Raw genomic sequence first — 20231 nt, forward strand, 5'->3', positions numbered from 1 at the left:
GATTACAGATCAGAAAACAAAAAGAAACCGCTTGTAAAACACTATCAAATAAACTTGCACGTGAAGATGTGAAGTATGTGTTATCAAATTTATATGAAAATCTATCTTTTGTTTGCATTGTGAAGGTTGAAAAATATATTCCATCATAGAAAGTAATCGTTGAGAGTCCTGCACATTCTTTGAAGAAAATGGATAAAGAAGAGTTTACAAAGCCATATAATTATTCAGATAATGCTTGCCTTGTGTACATGATTTGGATACAACTTGAATTTCATTTCCTGTAATGATTATTATCAAACCGAAAGAAAGCAGACGTTAGGTATAATTCCCAGAAGAATAAGAAGTTCACAATGTTGATAATATAGTTCCAGGAGGCCAATCTGAGAATGAATGGCGAAGTCGAAGGGAAAGGACAGCCATAGTTGACAATGATAAAGGGCCAATAGGGAACAAATGTATAATTTTATGTGAGACTTCAATGTCAATAATTAAGTTTAAGCCCAGAGCAATTTCAGAAGTTAATTGGAAATGCAAATGTTTAGGAAATTTATAGTTGTATGAAGAACAAGCTGTTAAAGTTAAGAATCTCTTAGAAGATGTGGAAAGGATGACAAGAGAATGACAAGAGAAAGAAAAGAAGTTCTACACAAAGCAAGAGAACAGATAGTTTGAAGATTTGTTTTTATGATTAAAAAATGTAGGATCATATGAATTTTCTTAGAGCGAGTTTGCATGCAGGTTTTAGAGTGAAGAGTTCTGAAGTAAGCTCATAGAAGAATCAAGTTTATTCTATAAAGAAAATTTCCTTCATGTACATTGCGTCAATTTTCTTTGTTTGTATGGGAGGAGAACTTGATACGCTTTGTTTATTTTGACCATATGAAATATTTTATTTGTTTTCTGTTAATTTCACATTTGATTTATTTGTTAGTTTCAATACTGTTGTTTGATATTTTGATATTGGCTTAAATTTGTAATTTTTGTTGTACATTTGTTACACGCAATATCGGAAGCGGAAGTCATTTCTGGTTTGTGAAGATGTGTAGAATTGTCTAATCTTTTATTGATTCGGTTGCGAGGATAACAGTGCAAAAAGAGAAAAAAATAAGTTGAGTTGCGGAAGATGACGTCTATTTTGTGAAAAACGCTGTTTTAAAGAAAAAGCAGCAGCTTAATTCAAAAGTGATTGTGTTGGTGAATATTGTTATTAATTAGCAGTGATTGTTTAAAGGTAAAATGTTTTATTAAATTTGTAAAATAGTAAGAAGCTATTTTTTTGTTCAAACCATTTCGTCCTGAGAATCCAGTGTAGTATACATTAAGGTGAGTCTCATAACTCCACCGCACAGGGAGATTGGGTAGCTACCGTGACGTAGTAATCCGTGATCCAGTGGCGAACACCAGAAAGGAACGTCACACAGTGAACATTCTCAAATGCCACAAAACACCTACATAATAGTGTTTGTTGACCATTTGCCCCTCCGGAATGAATTCCAAGTGGATAACACCATGATAGTCAAATAAAAGTCAACATGAGTTTGATTTTTGAGCGACTTTGATGTGTTTTTTTTTTCCCCTTCCTTCCAGTTTCGGCTCGTTATTGAAGTGCCATTCTGAAGCTTGTTGGCTGGTTTATATGTCAAACTAATAAACCCAAGTCTCGTCACTCGTTATGATGCGTATGAATGTAGGGTCTGAATTGGCTCGTTCAAGCCTGTCTTCAGCAACCTGTTTGCGGTGCTCTTTTTGAAGAAAATTGAGCTCCTTCGGAACAAGCCATGTGCCGCAACGTGTTTCATGTCCAAAACATCAACTAAAATGGTGCGGATGGATTTGTGAGACATGTCCAGATCCTGAGTCATCTTCCTTAAGCTTGAATGACGATTTTCCATAACTTCCTTCACTTCGTTGATGTTTTCATCAGTCAAAGTCGTTGCGGATCGACTGGAACAAGGCAAGTCTTCAACCACTTCTCATCCTTGTTTGAATGCTTTGTACCATTCGTATTCTCGTGTTTTCGATAAAGTTGACTCACCGTAGGGCTTCTCCAACATTTTCAATGATTCAGCACAAGAAATTTTCTTGGCAACACAAAATAGCAGAGCATACTTGAGGTTGACTAACTTAACTAAGAGCTGTAAACAAACTGGTCCACAAATCTCGCCAAAACTGTACGTGACAATTAGGTACAGAATGAAAGAAAGGAAAAAAAACAAACATATCAATTAGATGGCCCTTTAAATGAACATTTCCCGGTATTTATTTGACAGAGTGTATCTCGCATATAATGTGCATCACAATTCAGGTTCAAGAAAAGCCTTTCTTAGTTGGATGTCATAAAGCTATTGCTGTGTTGATCAAGAGCAAAATGTATCATGGCTATGCAATGAGTCATCTGTTGCTAAGTAGAGCCACCAATCACCTCCTCTTCCACAATGTTTAGCATCCCAAACCTTTCACTTTTGTAAAGATTTTGTTTATTCTGTGGTTGAGGAAAGCAGAATTAAGATGAGAAAGAGGACAAGTTATACTGCTGCTTTCAAATTGCAAGTTATGCAGTACACGCAGGGAAACCGCAACGAGAGCTGCGGCTCAAAAGTTTGACATTGGTGAGGTAAGTAAGAGAACTTTGGAAGCAAGAAGAAACCGGACGGCAGCTCCACCCAACAAGGAGGCCTTCGAGGGGAAGCATTGCAAATATCCCTGAAGTGGAGCAGCAGCTATATAATTACATTATAGATTTGCAATGCTCCTGGAGTTATTTCCCATTATTTCTCGCACAACAAATACTGATGATACAGCTCCTGTGCAATCTGATAGGTGAAATATCATGAGAAACAGCCATTTAACTTTTATACGTATTTGTTTTTATTTTTACAAACACTGCAAACCCTGTGGGTATAATTTGTTGTTAAACCTGTTGATATATGAGGGATTCAGAGCACAAGTTCTGTAACTCCATTGAAAACAGTTTTGAGAAAAAGGCACATTTAAATAACTTAGTACTAGTAGTATATGTAGCTGTTGAAGCACAAACATATTTGTGCCTCTATGAGCAAGAATTTGAAACTTAGGAGACACTTCCCTCTCTCTCTCTAATACATGAGTTTTCCCAATAGCTCTGTCCTTCTCTACTACCGCTGCATTGCCAGATGTTACAAAATTTACAAAATGTAAAAGTCATAAATTTCAAACAGTAAAATCATTATCCTGTAGTTTTTTTTTTATGCTCTATTTACTGATGGCATTATATAACCTGTCATAAATTCATGTGATCTGAAATTTTCATAATTATGCAATTTTGCAAAGAGCTTAATTTTTTTTTCTAGTAAATGCTTCAAAAGCCATAAATATCAAACCACTTGCTATGGTGTTTGTAGATATGATATTCTTCACCTGAGTGAATTAATTTGCTTATGAAGATATATATATATATTGGATATTTTGTATAAATCGTCAGACCATAACACAAAAAAGTCGGTTAGTGAGAAACGTTTCGGTTTGTCGCGATACACGTGAAGACCAAGCGAGAAAAGTGTTGACCATTGTTTGAAGTTATTTTTAGAATGCATTGTTACTCCACAGCACGCAGGTTGTCTCGCGTATCAAACTCATTGCGTGCCACTGAGGTTACAATTCAGTTGCAGGCAGGTGCCCCGGTTCGTAGGAAGTTCAGTATGCCGTGTGATAATTGTGGATTGCATGTAAGTTACATATTTTCGTTTAATAATGGATAGAGAAGCTGGAAAAGGATGTGGTATTGGTAAACTTTGAGGTAAAGAATGTATAATAGTTACACATATAATGCAAATTTAAAATAGTAAATAGTTATGTCTAAATATAAACTTTTACATGCAAATCTTGATGTAACTATCATTTTCCCCAAAATGCATCAAATACAAGGTAACCAAAAAAGTTCTTCCCGTTCTAGAGCAGTGATAAACAAAGAGCAATACAGTGGACGGTACGTACCATTAGGTTTCGAAGTAATCTCCATCAGCATCCAACATTTTTTGCCAACGTTCCTGCAACTGCAAAATACCCTGGTGATAAAACTCGGCGGGCTTGGATGCAAAGAAGTCCGTGAGTGCGTTCCGCAGGTCTCCCTCATTTGCAATGGATTTCCCATGGAGGTGGTTGTCGAGGGAATGAAACAGATGGTAATCTGTTGGTGCAAGGTCTGGTGAATATGGTGGAAGACACAGTGTCTCCCAGCTAAGTTGCTGAAGGGTCTCCCGGGTCCTCTTTGCGACATGTGGCTTGGCATTGTCATGCAGGAACAGCACACCCTTGCGATTCACCAATGCCGGCTCCTTCTGCCGCAATGCACCCTTTGCAACTGCTGAGAGCAGAGGTAAGCAGTGATGGTCTGACCAGGTGGAAGGAGCTCGTAATACACTACTTGCCGACAATTCCACCATACAGAGCATAACCTTTCGTGGGTGCAGAGGTGGTCTTGAGGTGTGAGGAACAGGGTCCCATGGTGACAACCAATGTCTGGTACGCTTGGGAGTGTCATAGAGGACCCACTTTTCATCACCAGTGAGCAAGCGATCAAATATGGGTGTGTTCAGGTGCCAAGTGAGCAAGGACAAACAGGCTGTCACTCGTTGTTCCTTGTTGGCTGTCGACAATGTGTGGGGTACCCACTTGCTTAACTTGTATGACTTCCCTATTCCATGCAGGTGCAGTCTGACTGTTTCAGCGGAAACATGGAACCTTTCTGCAAGTTCATCACATGTTAGACCACTGTCCTCCTCAATGGCTGCTTTCAGGGCCTCGTCATCCAACACATGTGGTCGTCCACTGCGAGGTTCATCCGAAAGGGGCACATCTCCTGAACAAAATTTCTGGAACCAATGCCTGGCAGTGCGTTCGTTCACGGCATTCTTCCCAAAAGCCTGGAAAATGCAGCGACTTGATGCAGCAGCTGACAGGCCCACTTTAAAGTCATACAACAAACACACGCGAACAAGCTGCTTCGATACCTCCATTTCTCTTCGACACTGGACGAGCTATGACTGTTGTGTGTGCGCAACGTGCCTGTATTTCTGACAGTCGATGGTCAGACTAACTCCCGATTGCTTGGCAGGCACGTGCGTAATTTAGTTTCCTATCTGTAAGCGCATGATTAATGGGACGTCAAAAACGGCAAGAACTTTTTTGGTTACCTTGTACATAGATTTTAAACATTTCCTATACGATATTAAGCAAGTAAATTTGCCGCAATCATTAGCGATTAACAGCGACTCGATGCGCTTCTGTTTGTTGATCTAGCAACGCCGCGCTCCATTTAACCTGTACTGACTTTTAAGGTTGAGACGCACTATAGCAATGAAATGTTGATACGCCACGGTTCTAAGTTATACATGTACCTCCATTTCCACGATAAGTTTAGTTATGCCACTTGTGCTTTGAACCCCTCATATATGTGTTAAATGTGCTGCCCAGGAGTTGCCAGCATCTGTCTGTGACAAGTTTCTAATGTGGAAATGATTTTTGAGGAAGCTACTTTGCATTTTTTATCGAACACACACAGAAAACAAAGAAAAAAACCCACTATGATTTGGCTCCCATGTGATGGAAGGTGCACATTCGGTAACCTCAAAATGGCACCATTTTGCTCAGTGACTATTATCTATATTAAATGCAAAATGCAAGCAAATAAAATCGAGATTACACTAAAAAAGAAGCTTGAATTTATGTTTATCAAAGTCGTACAAAGTCAATATATGCAGGAAACAAAAAAAAACAAAAAAACACTCACTTGCAACTGAGTTTTAAGGGCACTCAAAGCATTCTTATATTCTTCTTCAAGGTGAATTATGTCGTCATCTTCCACTTCTAGATTTTCTGGCACTTCCTTCCCAGCTTCCTTCAGCATCTTACAAAAGCCGGAGAACTATTAAAAAAAAAAGGGAATGAATTATGAAATTAACAAATTCTATAATTAACATATAATTAAACAAAAATATTCCATGGAAAAATGCAATAATTTTAGATATAAAGAAAAAATATGCCATACATCACAGACATTGAAAAACTTCACGAATTATAGCAGAAAATCGATTAAACTAAAATGCGACATTTTTTTTTGTAAAAAATGTGATACAATTTCTTGGGATAATGAGAATTGAATATATAATGCATGAAAATGTAAAGTCTCTAGTAATGTAATATCGGGGTTCCATTGTATTTAGTTCGTTAAATGTCACTTTTCTACCTTTTTAGGTTAATTGTGATTAAAAGGATAAACGATGATGATGAACAAGGAGAAATGACAATTACAAACTCACGAGGGCAGGACACAATTGAAGTCCCATAGTGGATTATAGTGGATGCGAGACTACATGGTAGAGCCTCATTACTCTGCATCATGCAGTCCACGTTACATTATGTGGAAGAGAGGTTGATAATTCAATGCCTTCTGAAAGTCACTCCTTACACCCCTAAATGATGACGATTAAACGAAAGGACAATTACAATGAAATGAGGGTTGAACTCAGGCACAATTTGAATTTATAAGTTTGGGTGCATCAGCGCTTAGGCTATTTTGCACCCATCACATGATACGGGGTCCAGCCCCTTACCATAACTAAAATAACATAACTGTAATGTTGTGTATCTAAAATATTAAAATATTCTGACTTTGGTCTTTACAGCTGGGCTGTAAAGGGGCACTCAGCACACACAAGAACAAAAAACAGGACAACACACAGAATTGTAGTGGCCCTCGTTACTCTGCAAAATGCAGTCCAGGGTGTACTACGTGGAAGGTCACCCTTTACACCCCTAACCCAGGCACAAGAGTCCCTCGAGGGAAAAGGTCTCATGTGGTCATGTAGCCTTTAATCAATTTTTGTAACTTTTGTTGATTTGTAAAGTAAGAATATAAATTTTTCAGTGTTCAATATTCTCAACACTAAATTAAATAATTCTTATTATAAATGAATTATACATTATCATAAATGTTAAATGCACCAGAAGTCCAACTGAACAGTTTCATTTCTTTTAAAATGCAAATACACAAGGTTCTGCAAAAACTCCTGCCAAATGGACAGCAATATTACACATTCTCTTCTTACACAAATTTGCAATAATTTCATTTAATCCGAGAAAAATCACAATTTATTTGCCTAATGATTTCAATGACTACTTTGAAATAAATTGATGTCTTAGGGGGCTTTCAGGTCAAATCATCAACCCTTTATATCACTCAACCTTTTCAACCAAAGTGACGTGATAAGCTACACTTGTTGCTTGGACTGGGCAGTTTTCTCAAGGTGTGCATCATGTCGTCTCGATCTGTTGTTCATGCATGCAGAGTGAATGCTTGCTTATAGAGTAAAGAGGTCCATTTGAACCCCTCCTGGGGTTCTCTGGTCTGAAATCTCCCTTACTCTCTTAAAATTATACTTAACCCTATCATGAAATTCAAGCTAAAGTATGAAAGAATTTCAAATAGTTTCGTGGAACCCTGATTTGACATTTTTCCATGGTAAACATTCAACGTTCATGGTTGCAATAAAGCAAATTTTCCCATATTTTGCCTTTGTCACTAGAAAAACGTAAAATCAAAGTTCCAGTATTAGCACATTGTGTTTATAAAGTAGAAATTTTCACTACATGTTCCAGATTCTCCCAAGCATTAAATATTTCTTTCTTTGCCCAAATACTGAATTAATATAATTTTACTAATTACCTGAGATTGTACTAATAGTGTTATTGCTACGCCTTTTTTGCCAGCTCTAGCCGTCCTTCCAATTCTATGAATGTATTTTTTCACATAACTTGGAACGTCATACAAGAACACATATGTCGCATTTGGAAGATCCATTCCTCTTGCCAAAGCATCTGTACATACAATACTACAAAGAAAAACCACAATTGCATTTTCATGTTTACTTCATTTGCATACTTCAGATCATATTATTAGAATTTAAAATAGTGCCGACTCGATACCAATATAGTGGGAAAATAATAGTGATAAATCAAGGTCCCTACCAGTAATGATAAAAATATAGTGATACTAGTAAATAAGAACTTGTATATTTTGTTTCTTACGAAAATAAGAAATGTGAGATTACACATTCTAATGTTCATGTTTGACGTTTTTGAAAAGTGCGAGGTCACAAAATTATGAAAATCAAGTGTCTGAAATAAACTTGATAGCTCCACAAATGTGCTGGTAGAATGGAGATTTTACTTTTTAAGTATAATTTTTAAATGAAATTTGGGATTTTTCTTTTACCGTTTTAACACTGAAATGCCAGTTTCTATGCCACTTTTGATTCAGAAATCTTGGCCAGTTTTTGTAACGAAATCATCTTGAACTTTTATTCACTATAAATGCATGTACCTACTGATAACCAATATTATAACATTTTGATCAGGGATAAAAAAAAAAAAAAAAAAAACCATTGGGTGAACTCAAAAATCCTCACTTTCATGTATCACAATATTAATGCTCACTGATAATGTATCCTTACCTTGTTTACAAAAAAAGTATGTTAGTTACTGCAGTAATCAATCCACCACGAATCACAATAACTAGAGGCACATACGTATTTTTGGTAAATAAAAAACAACAAAATTTTGGTACAAAAACAGTAAATTTCAGGTTCAAAAGTGGTAAATAAAATAAAATTTCGGTGTTATCGGTGAAAAATTGGATCAAAAGCGATACATAAAATGTTATTTTGGTTCTAAAATTGTGAACATAATCCTAAATTTGCTTTAAAAACTGCACTTATTACACAAAATAAACACATGCCTTCTAATAGCACATTTATGCCATTACCAGAGTATTGTGTGTTTAAAGGGTCTATTTTTGCATCTCCAATATTTACAGTAGAATTAGACAATTATCCATGAATTGCATAACTCACAGGATAATTCAAAACTTCAGAAAGTGTCACGTCTGTAAATAAACTCTAAATTTCGTGTTTAAGAGCCTATTTCGCATTTTGCAGTTCATTTCGCATCATTTCGTGACAAAACAAGGTAGGAAAATGCACCTCACCCCTTTCATAAACTTGAAAAATTAACATTACAATGTGTTATTTTACATTTTGATTTTTCGTCAAAAATAAAAAATGCATGCCTCTAACAATAACAAATATATAATAATCATAACATGACTGATTATTGGATGGGCTCAGGCCCCATGGGCCTACATAGGTTGGTGCCACTAATAAAAAATGGTAAATGAAGAACCTGAGTGGTCCATTAGCATTAGAAAAATAAATTATGTATTTAGAAATTTATTTTACAAACCCAGGTTGCATAAATTATACCATCTTTAAAAATATATAACCAAATGACATTATTTTGCACTGAATTATAGGGTATTTATACACACACAGATTGATAAGATACTGATTTGCTTCTACCAGCAAACACACTATCTTTCTTAATTCAATAATAAATAAGTGTTAAATCTTTATTTATTAAACAATTCTGAAAAATTAGTAAACAGATACTTAGGATGGCAACAAAGAACTCTATAAACATTTATTTCTCAAAGTTCATATAAGAATATGAGTGTATCAGTTAACTGGTAAAATTACCTATCCAATATATCCGCGGTGGCTGTTGGTAATGCGTCTGACTACCATGCTAAAGGTCTCGGGTTCGATCCCCGGCCGGTTCAAATCCAGGAACTTTTCTAACGTTGGAAGCGGCCCCGGTGCCCACCCAGCGTCGAATAACATGGGTACCTGGGGGAAACCCTGGGGGGTAAAGGCAGTCAGGGGCATGGTGCTGATCACATCACCCCCACTCACGACCAGATCAAGAAAGTGTGGGGCGTTACCCCCACACCTCCTATATGCCTTCATGGCATGGTGCTAAGCACAGAGGAACACCTTTACCTTTTTTTATCTTATTTTTTTATCCAATATATCTATAAATATCCCACAATTTAGTGCAATATCGTGCGATTTTGTTATAATTTTTATGAATATAAACACAATCTCCATTCTGTACTTTCTTTATCAAGTAAATGTATATACGAACTGCAAAAGCTTGGTTCATCTGGTAACAGATTTATTAAGGAGGTCAATGAACCAATTGATAGTTTATATCGGTACTTTATTAGTATTGGCCAAAATTTTATATCAATCCACCCCTAATTTTTAGATTTCATTGAAATAGGAAATTGGTCATTTGATTATGTACACACAATGTGGTCAGAACATATGTATAATCTACTGAGAATCACTACTGTGTTATTGCCAACACTGCATGCAGCCTTTGAAGGAGAGGCAGAGAGAAGGGATTGAAATGGTACAGGAAACTTGAAAAATTACTATTCATTTAGTTAAAAACCTCAACAAAGGAGGAAGACCTTTTATAGTTATAATCGGGATGGATAAAAATCATGATTTTTATTTAAAAAATAATTTTGAAGATTTTTTTTTAAAAAAAATTAAAATTGCTTGCATTGCTTTTGGCCCCATACATAAAGATGTGGTTTCTTTTATAGAAAGGCTTTTTCTGCTAAATGGAACTCTAAAATATTTGAATAGTTTGATTAAGGCAAATAAAAAATCATATGTAAATATACATTTTTCTGTTTCTGATACTGTATATATGAACCAACTATGGAAATGTTTGTTGAGTGTGTTAATGAAACTATAATTATTTCAGTAACATTCCTTAGAGTAAAAATAAAACATTCTGGATGTACTATATAACTGAAACTTTTTATGTAGTCTTTGTAGCTGAATTTGGTGATTTTTTAATGATAGTTTGCAAAATGTCAGCTGCCATGTTTATTTACAGTTCAAGACTTGAAGTAAAAAAGGATGTAAGTGCCATTTCTGGGAAAATTGTGTGAATATACTAGTAATGATGTATGTACTTTGCCCAATAACATAAAGATGAATCAAAGTCCACACACGTTTCTGCATAGTTGTGTTAGGTGCTAATAGATGGCGGGAGGTGAAAGTGCCCAGCACGTCAACGTATATTAAGATCTAAGTGCCTAGCGTTTAAAGTACTTAAAATCTATGATTGAAGGTGTCCGATGGAATAATCCTTTTGTTGTGCACATCTTGGAGGAAAATCACTTTTTTTGACTTTAAGCACGCTGCTGAGGAATTCCTGAGTACAACCAAACTGGAGATATCCACAGCTCACTGGTTGAAAGTTACTGCTGCCAGGCCTGATGTTGTTCACATCAAGCAAACTTTCAATGACATGGAACGTTCGATGGACTGCAATATTTTCCGCAAAGGCATTACAAAACCAGGAATAGCAAATACCCCACTTCCATGGTTGGCCTGCAACTCTAAGCTGTCGGCAGAGAAGAAGAGAGATCTGAGGAAAATGATTCCCTTCTTTCAAGATCAAGAGTATAGGAAGTTCTATGCAGAGCTGACTGCTGACTGAAGCCAGTTAACTTTCAAACCTGTGTTAAGGTATGCACATACGTTTATACGATGCACGGTTTTAGGAGCGGTATCGGGAGAAGCTACGGAGAGTGTGTCCTTGGCGACCAGCCAATGGCAGGAGTGCATCATTGTACAGTAAGCAAACTGCGGAGTGCAAGTTAAATGCAGTGTTCTGTATTTTTTTTGGCACGCAAGAAGGTTCATAAAACTCACCACTTTAAAGTTCATCATAAGATGGGACACGACATTTTGAACCTGACTGTCCAAGTCCCATGAATTTCCGTCGCCTACAACCGGGGTTATCATTTCTTGAAGAAACACGGGTAACAGCACGTCTCAACACACACAACCCTTTCATTTTCCTTTTGTTGCCACCGTGTTGACCCCGCTGAGTTGTTGTGCCTTGGTAAAGCTCTGGGTGTTAAATTCAGCTGAATATGCACAATGACGCTTCATTGTCGTGGGCATTCATGAACATTGCGAGTTAGTTAAGTCAGTTTCAGTTCAGCATTTTCATAAGATAATTTTACTCGTACTTCGCTTTTCTGCCACTTATGGCGAATCGCGAAGATGAGAATGGGTGATGATATGATGAAATTGATGAAGGGACACTTACAAACACCTTTGCCTGGGTTGGGATTTGAACCCGGGACCCGTGGCAACGTAGTGCGCTGTGCAATACAGCCTTCATCTTCAATAGTTGTGCAATAGTGTGTGTTCCGTGAGTGTTATTTAATGATGTCGAGCTGGCCCCCCATGGTGGAGTGGTTAGCATATCACACTAGGATGCCAGGGATCCCAGGTTCGAATCCCAGCCTGGATATGAATGTCCATTCATCAATTTCATTATATCATCACTCATTCTCATCTTCGCAATTAGCCAAAAGTGACAGAAAAGCAAAGTAAAATAAAGCAAATCAAATTAATAATGTTGCTCTTGAAACCTAGTACTAGTAGTACAGGCAGCAAGGGTAAAATATTATGTTCACAAGACAGAAATCTTAGTTTTAAAGTGTATTCTTACTTCAAGGAATTGGCGTCGGAAGAAGTGCGTGCTGGAAATGTGTTTTCTCATAGTCGAGAACTTACGGCTTAAGTGTGTGGTGTATGTGTGCATACTATGTTGCATATTATAAAACAGGGTAAAATATCTACCACAGAAATCTGTGAACCCCTATTCAAATCTCCTGGGAAACATGCCAGAAAACAGAAATGAGAGCGATGATGATGATCTTGCAGTTACTCTACAATAAATACCTTCAAACTTTCAGATACGAGTTTCTCTTATATGCTGCAGTGATATGATATAATCCTGTGTACTCAAATATCACGTGCATACATTATATATAAAAAGTTGAATATTGGACACAACGAATTCTCTGTTTCCCTTCCACTAGCAGTTGGTTTGGCAACAGCGCGACAGCACTGGCTGCGTATTGGCTGAACTCATGTTCCTTCTAAAAGTGTACGCCGTTTAGTTTATAGTACTGTGTATTGAATCATGTATGTTAACATGACGACAGATACCTTTAACACCATTGTTCACAAATGGGACAACTTTCAGTTCATAGTCATGCGTGATACGTCTTTATTACTTTTCAAATGTTTACAATTATGATTATCGCAAAATGGTACAGGACAAGCTACAAATTTGTGCTCTACATTATGTTTGTATATCTGGCACTTTGATCACTTTTTGTGTTAATACCTCTTGCACTTTGGACTTACACCATTTTCACACTTTGCAGATGTACAATTCCTATACCCTACTATAGATTTTGTATTCAATATAGTACAGTTTCACGTTTCAGAAACCAAAAACAGCAACATGGTGTTCATATTGACAAGGGAATTTCTACAAACTCATTTTTCTCGTAGGTTTGCAAATGGCACTTGCATCCTTTTTTACTTCAAGTCTTCAGTTTAACATGATTAGTATTTTGTATATTATTCTACACAAAATATTTGCTATTTTTGCCTATAAAAATTATTGAATTTTAAAACAAGAAATTTAAGTGTTTACATTTTACATATTACATTTGCTTTCGTATGAACTTCACCACATCAGTACATGTATTTCATTTCCTTTCTTAGAGCCTAATAATCACCATGAAATGATTACGACATTAATGTACTTTCACCAAAAGTGATTCTGATATCTACAAAATCCTTATGTACGTTATTCTATAAATTATTTATTTAGAGAGATATAAATCTACGATTTAAAAAAAAAAATCACCTGATTTAAATGAACCCACCTTGGTTATGAAATACATGGAATCCCAGGCATTTGCAAACCTAGGAGGACCCTTTGATTACAAGGTGACAATGTTAACTGTAATGCTATCATTGAGGTGAGGTCCCTTTATATCTATATAGCAGATACACACATTACTGATTTTATGTTACTTCTACTCTGTACAATTTTAATTAGAAATTATATAATACAAATTAAAATATTACATTTTGTATAATGTTAATACTTACATATCAACTCTTTCTTCATCAAAATTTTTTAAAACCATTTGCCTTGCTTTTGTATCCATACTAGTAGTGATTGCTCTGACCTCTATCTGACTCTTGGCACCCAGTTCATTTAATAGTATACAAAGTCTACGAGTACTGTCATTGGTATTAGTGAAGCACAGAGCATGTTTACAATTAAACTTCTGAATAAGATGGAACAACACTAAAGGTTTGGTTTGTTGTTCACAAATATTGTACATCTCTTGAAGTTCAAGTGGAGTTGTGTACTTCCCGATAAATTTACCTTGCATTTCACTATTTGTAACTTCTGACTGATCTAGAATAAAGAATAAGAAAGAAGTGAGAAGGAAAAAGCACCACGATACATGAAAAAATGCACAAAAAAGGAAAGTTCAAAAAATTAAGATATTTCAAAATGAAATAGTTTATGAAACTCAAAGCAAATTTGAATAACTCACTGTGCTATGTATGCCGACAGGTTAATGTTTAAATAAAGTAAACAATTCCCTTTATTTTAAATAATATTTCTTTTAAAAATATTTCAGCATCCTAATCTTCATTAGACCACACAATGAACTAGAACAATTAAGTTTGAGTTTTTGATTTAAGTCCAGTTTGTGCGCAGAAAGGCTACTGGGACTGGACCTACAGTTTAAAGTTCGATTTGAACTGCTATGTGCCTCCACTAGAAAGATCTAAATGGTACTTCTTAACACAAATGCATACGAATTCTGTGCAACTTACAAAAAAAAATTACTGTATTCACCAATTGATTTGATGAATCACTGCCACTATTTACAGAAGGATGTTAATTCACTATAAATATTTTAATAGATGAAGTATTAACAAAGTACTTAATATTAGGGCTGAGTCGATACCAATGCCGATAGTCTTACCGATTCCCACCGATACAGATACTTGAAAATTGCAATAATTAAAATTTGTTCACAATATTGATCAATATTGGTGTGTAAATATTCTCCAATTCTATGCATCAATTGACCAAAAATTTGCTTTAGAATATTCAAGAATTATATCAGAATATTAAAATAGAAGTTATGTAATTATAAAATACAGTTTCTTGTGCAAAATAAAAATAGTTTGAATTTTGCATAATTTCCAGTATAAATAAAGACTCTGCAAAAGTGTCCTTGGGCATTGTTGTGGACCCCATGAAAGACCAATACAACAGAAAAGTACTGGATTTTAACGGTAGATGAATTCTAACCGATACTACATAGGCATAGGTATCAGCTCAGCCCTACTTAATATGTTCTAAAAGTGATAGAATGCAAGTCAAAACCTTGAACATCAATCCTTTTTTATAATCTTATCATTTTTTTTTTATAAAATGAGGTACCACAAATATACTCAAATGTTCCAATTTTCAAAAAGTTGGCAACAACTTGCATTGTTATGGAATATATGATATGGAAACTAGCGTAATGTAAGGTTTTGTTGGAATAATCTTGTTAAATGCACAAATGTGAGAACAAATCTGCATGCCTTACCAAAAACTTAGTAGCTAGGCATCCATCCACTTTAAGCAAAGGTTACAGGTTATGTAACTGTCTATTACTCTGGTTTTCATTTTAAAAAATGAGCAGAGGGAAGGATAGAGGGGCAGACGGATGGATGAATGTATGTATGTTTGTTTGTCTTCTATTTCTCTCTCACAATATACATCAAATGAAATGAACAGTAAACAAACAAGATCTAAAGTTTACTTGTGAGGTAATAAAAAGAGTTGTTGAAAATTAACATCAAATAACATCACTTTAAGTAGTGAGTTAACAAACAGTACATACCTGAAGTACGAGAAAAACTACCGAGCATTCCCTGAAATTCGTTACGAGACTTGGCGGCAAGCGGCCCGGTGTCAGCCCTCGTCTTTCCCGGTGAATGGGGTCCGCGACTCCCTTTCTGTTAACGTTGTAAATTGACGCCAGTATAATCCTCCCTCGGAAGTTGTGTTGTGTTGTGTCCATGTGTTGAAGATTGTGGCTTAATATGGCACATTACAACAAAGGATTTATCTTGTCGAGTGTTACTTTGGAAAGAGGAATTGTGGAGAAGTGCGACGACCTTTTGCAACGTTCCCGTTCCACATAGGACCACTGTATTAAACCTTGTAAAAAAGTTTTGAGTAACAGGGCGAGTTCTGAATAAAAGTGGAAAGAAAAACCCATGTGTACTTACTGAAGAAAAACTCGATGAGATAGGACAAAGGTTAGAACAGTCTCCTTGGAAATCTATCAGCCGCCTCTCACAAACTGGTTTTTTCAATAACCCTCTAGGTCCCCCAATTTGTCAGCGTGCGATTTTTATTTATGGAGAAATCTAAAAAATAAAGTATACAAAGACCATCCGCACACCATCAGTGAGTTAAAAGAGAGTATTGTACGAGAAATCAGGAGAATTACAGTAGACAAACTTGCACGTGTAAATGCCAATTTCCTTTGGAGATGCCAGGAATGTGTTGCAGCAGAGGGACATCATTTTCAACACCTTCTGTAGTCAAGGTTAGTACACAATATGAAAACTGTAATTTTAATAGCCGACTCTACCGACTGTCGCGGGGGAAAGACAAGCACTGACGCCGGGCTGCTTGCAGCTGAGTCTCGTAACGAATGTCAGGAATGCTCTGTACAAATGCTTAAAAAAAAGAAAAAAAGAAGGAAATCACATACTTAAAGTACATGGCTAGAATAAATGATAATCTGTTTGATGAAATTCACAAAGATAAATTCAAAAAGCTTTGTTTTGTTTCAGTACATCACATGTGTTCAATGCAAGTACACTTCGTAACTCTGCATACATCCAGCCTGCAGTCATGTACCTGCCAAACCAGTATATAATGATAGACTGATCCAATATTTTCTATGATGCATGCTAGCAGATCAAGCATAGCCTGTGTTTTCCATCATTAACAAACCTCTGCAGGGTGTTAGGCCTGGGGAACATACAGGCCAGAAGAAAAGAAGATTACTATCATCATGATCAGCATGACCAATCCATCTGTTTGGTAGTCAGTTATTGAGTTTTCGACAAGCCTGGCGAGAGAACCACATTGTCCTGTGCAGACTATATCTTCGATTGGCTGCATAAATTTAAATTTTTCCAGTATCCGGTAAGTGGTTCGTATTTCCTTATTTGCAACATATATGAATTTTGTTAAACGTGAGTTTTGTGTATTTCAAATGAGAAACATTACATACCGTAACAGGTTCCCCTGATTAGAGAAAAGTAGCAAGCCAAAAGCAATAACCTCCTTCGTCGGCCGTTACTCTCTCAAGCATTCAAAGAATGTTAAGTCAGTATCAAATCAATCTTCCTGGTTGATTGAAAGTAAGTTGCTGATCAACTACTATTAGGGAGCAATAACCAGGTGGTGGAAGAAAGGATAAGTTAGAGTGTAACAGGCGACGTGGGGTCTTTTGCTTTGGATCGAGGAACGATAAACATCGGGGAGTTTGAGCGAGCCTGCGTAGCGCAACTCTAAGAGTCTTCTCCGAGGAACTCTTCATCATCGAATAGACAGGTAATATCCTTCTCTAACCATGTTGATCTAAACTAGAAGATATAAACCCAACTCTTAGTGTTGTGCCATTTCAAGTGTGAAAAGTAACCTCTCGCCCATTACCATCAAGTTATCTGTTATCTGCCAAAGAGCGAGTGCTCACCAGTGAGGATGAATGAATGACGAAGCTACATCACTCAAGCATAATGGTTAGGATTCTGGTAAGATCCCAACGAGCAACAGTTCGTTGCGATACGCAAAACCTGTACTAAATCACACTTTAATACAAAACAGAATGCAGAGAATTCACTGAAATGAATCTAGGAACAAACAGAAAAAATACTGACCATGTGCATTGTCTCTCCTTTTTCCCACAACAGATGTAAACAATTTTGGTTGAAATAAACAAAATTTAGCCAACTTTTCAGGGTCCTGAGTTAATGTGGCCGAGAACAACAATTTCTGAGGCAGTGGTTTCAGACAATCCATTGTAGTTATTGTAAGCGGGAATGGTTTCTTAACTCTTGCATTGGCTGAAAAATAAGACATTATTTTTAATTTGTATACAAAAGGATACTAATACAGGATATGATTCCTTTTTGATATTCATATATTTATTAGACTGCCAAGAAGCAGATGGGTAATTTGTTTCATTATGTAAAAATGTAGCACACCGCTTTCAGAGTAGACAAACATTAAATGCATATAAAATACAGATATTTACTTGACTGTAACAATTCTATTGGAACAATGTCACAAGCAAATCTAAGCTGTTCGGGGAAAAGGCACTTAAGTCAAAAAATGGAACTTTAACGCAGAGATTTTTTTATGTTTATTCTGTTAATAGCAAACATTACAGAAATGATACACATGTTAGGTCTTCACTGATTAGAATCTTTACACATGCCCAATAGAAAATTATACTTATAATATTTTTCTTTAATTCATTCAGTGTGACTGATGAAAGCAACAGAAAATAGCAGTTTGTGATTTATGTGCCTTTTCCTGAACACACTAGAAATAAACTTGGCATGCAAAAGGATCCCACATACAGAAACACATTTTTTTATTTCACAGACACTCAACTTATGCTTTGGTAGCCACAACTGCCATGATCATTTGACTGGATTGAACTCAATTGATGTTGACATGGTGTAACAGCCCCTTTGAAGTAAAGGCCAGTCAAGTGGTCCGTGGTCAGTGCATGAAAACTCTTCACCACCATTTTCTGATCATTGAGACTGGAATCTGCTACCATTCCTTTGTCCTTATGATGCTTGGCCTACACCAACATTTTGTAGGTCTCGCATAGAATTGAACCAAGAACTGCATACACCAAAGGCAGGTGTTCTATTAGTTCTGCTGCACAGGGGCTCAGCTGTTCATTGATTGATTGATTTAGTTTATTTTACTTCACGTTTTATGCCTCTTGGCTAATTTGTGAAGATGGGGATGAGTGATGAAATTGATGAATGGACATTCACAAACAACCAAGCCCGAGCTGGATTCGAACTCGGGACCCTTGGCGTCGCAGCATGATGTGCTCAGCTGTTCATATACTATCCAAAACATGCCACTGCAGCACACCCTTTTTACGCAGTGACTATTATTCCAATTTAAGTAACAAGGATTTAGTTTTTCACTAATAATAATAAATTCTTTCCATTCAATCATATATCTCATCTTGTTTCCCTGCTGTTGGGATTGATTGAGTTAAAATTTTTGGGTGCATCGGCACTTTATGCCATTTTCCACCCTTCAATGTACACAGGGAAATATCCCCTTACCTAAAATTCTGACTTGAAAAAAGTTAAAATAAGGGGTGTAAAAAGCCTTGGAAAACATTAAAAGTGCAAGGTTGTAAAAAGACTTGCACAAGACAAACATAACACATCACATCAAAAACTCAGAAAATACTAAAAGCTTCCTCACAGACAGCGGAAGAGACCAGCTCTGTGCAATAATCTAAAAACATTTGATAAAGCCCAACAGGGCTGACAAGACAGCTGGGAAGATTAAAAGCCTGTCTGAGGAAAGCAAAATCCGCACGTTCAACAAGAATATGCCAAATATTTAAAAAGACGTTACAAACTCGACACATAGGAGGGTTCTGTTCTTGCAGCATGTGGCCATGTGTTCGACTGCTGTGTCCAATACTCAGTCAGGTAAGAACTTCTTCTTGACGAGAGGGACGGGACAAGGAACACCATGCACCTATGGTGGGTTTAATAGTGTGAAGCTTGTTCCCAGTTACGGCACCCCACTCCTCCTGCCAAGTATCAAGAAGGCAACAACGAAACACATTCTGCACGTCGCTAGTTGGCAGAAGGTGGACGAGAATGTCGCCATCTGCATCAGCAGACTTGGCGGCAGCATCGGCTGCTTTGTTCCCTTGCATCCCCACGTGACAGGGACCCAGCAGATGATATCCTGCTGTCGGGACTTTGTTGGAATTTTATGGTACTCTTTGAAATAACTTGTTTCAGGATAATAAGAGTTTTCTCGAGATGATAAGGGAAGTAGTTAACTTACCAGGATGAAATGAGTCTAAATGTTTTTCCAGATGATACATCCAATCAATATTTCCCTCTATGGTGCTATCTGCCTCATCAATCACAAGGTATTCTAAATGTTTCAAAGAAAAACTTTTTGTGTTCATGATATGGTCAACCAATCTCCCTGGAGTTGCTACAATGATGTCAACAACATTATGGCAACTAAGTGCATCTGTAAAAAGGAAAACAAAAAAAAGATTTTTTTCAATATGTTCAGGCATGTACAGTTGATCGGGGTCAATGACTGTACCAATCAACAACAATCACAGAAAC

General features: G+C 36.6%; 1 protein-coding gene across 1 annotated transcript in view; it reads right to left on the reverse strand.

Moving 5' to 3' along the window:
• The window catches only part of Dbp73D (putative ATP-dependent RNA helicase Dbp73D), an 81950-nt gene that overhangs the window by 34884 nt on the left and 26835 nt on the right, over positions 1-20231 (reverse strand). The window contains exons 6-10 of the mRNA XM_083131999.1: positions 19936-20130; positions 17751-17936; positions 13884-14199; positions 7703-7868; positions 5768-5902 (exon numbers count right to left, since the gene is read on the reverse strand). Of these exons, the coding sequence (XP_082988125.1) occupies positions 5768-5902; positions 7703-7868; positions 13884-14199; positions 17751-17936; positions 19936-20130 (998 nt within the window). The remainder of the gene's footprint in view (positions 1-5767; positions 5903-7702; positions 7869-13883; positions 14200-17750; positions 17937-19935; positions 20131-20231) is intronic.

This window comes from Lepisma saccharinum, chromosome 1, assembly GCF_977018435.1.
Source record: "Lepisma saccharinum chromosome 1, izLepSacc3.1, whole genome shotgun sequence".
Lineage (NCBI taxonomy): Eukaryota > Metazoa > Arthropoda > Insecta > Zygentoma > Lepismatidae > Lepisma > Lepisma saccharinum.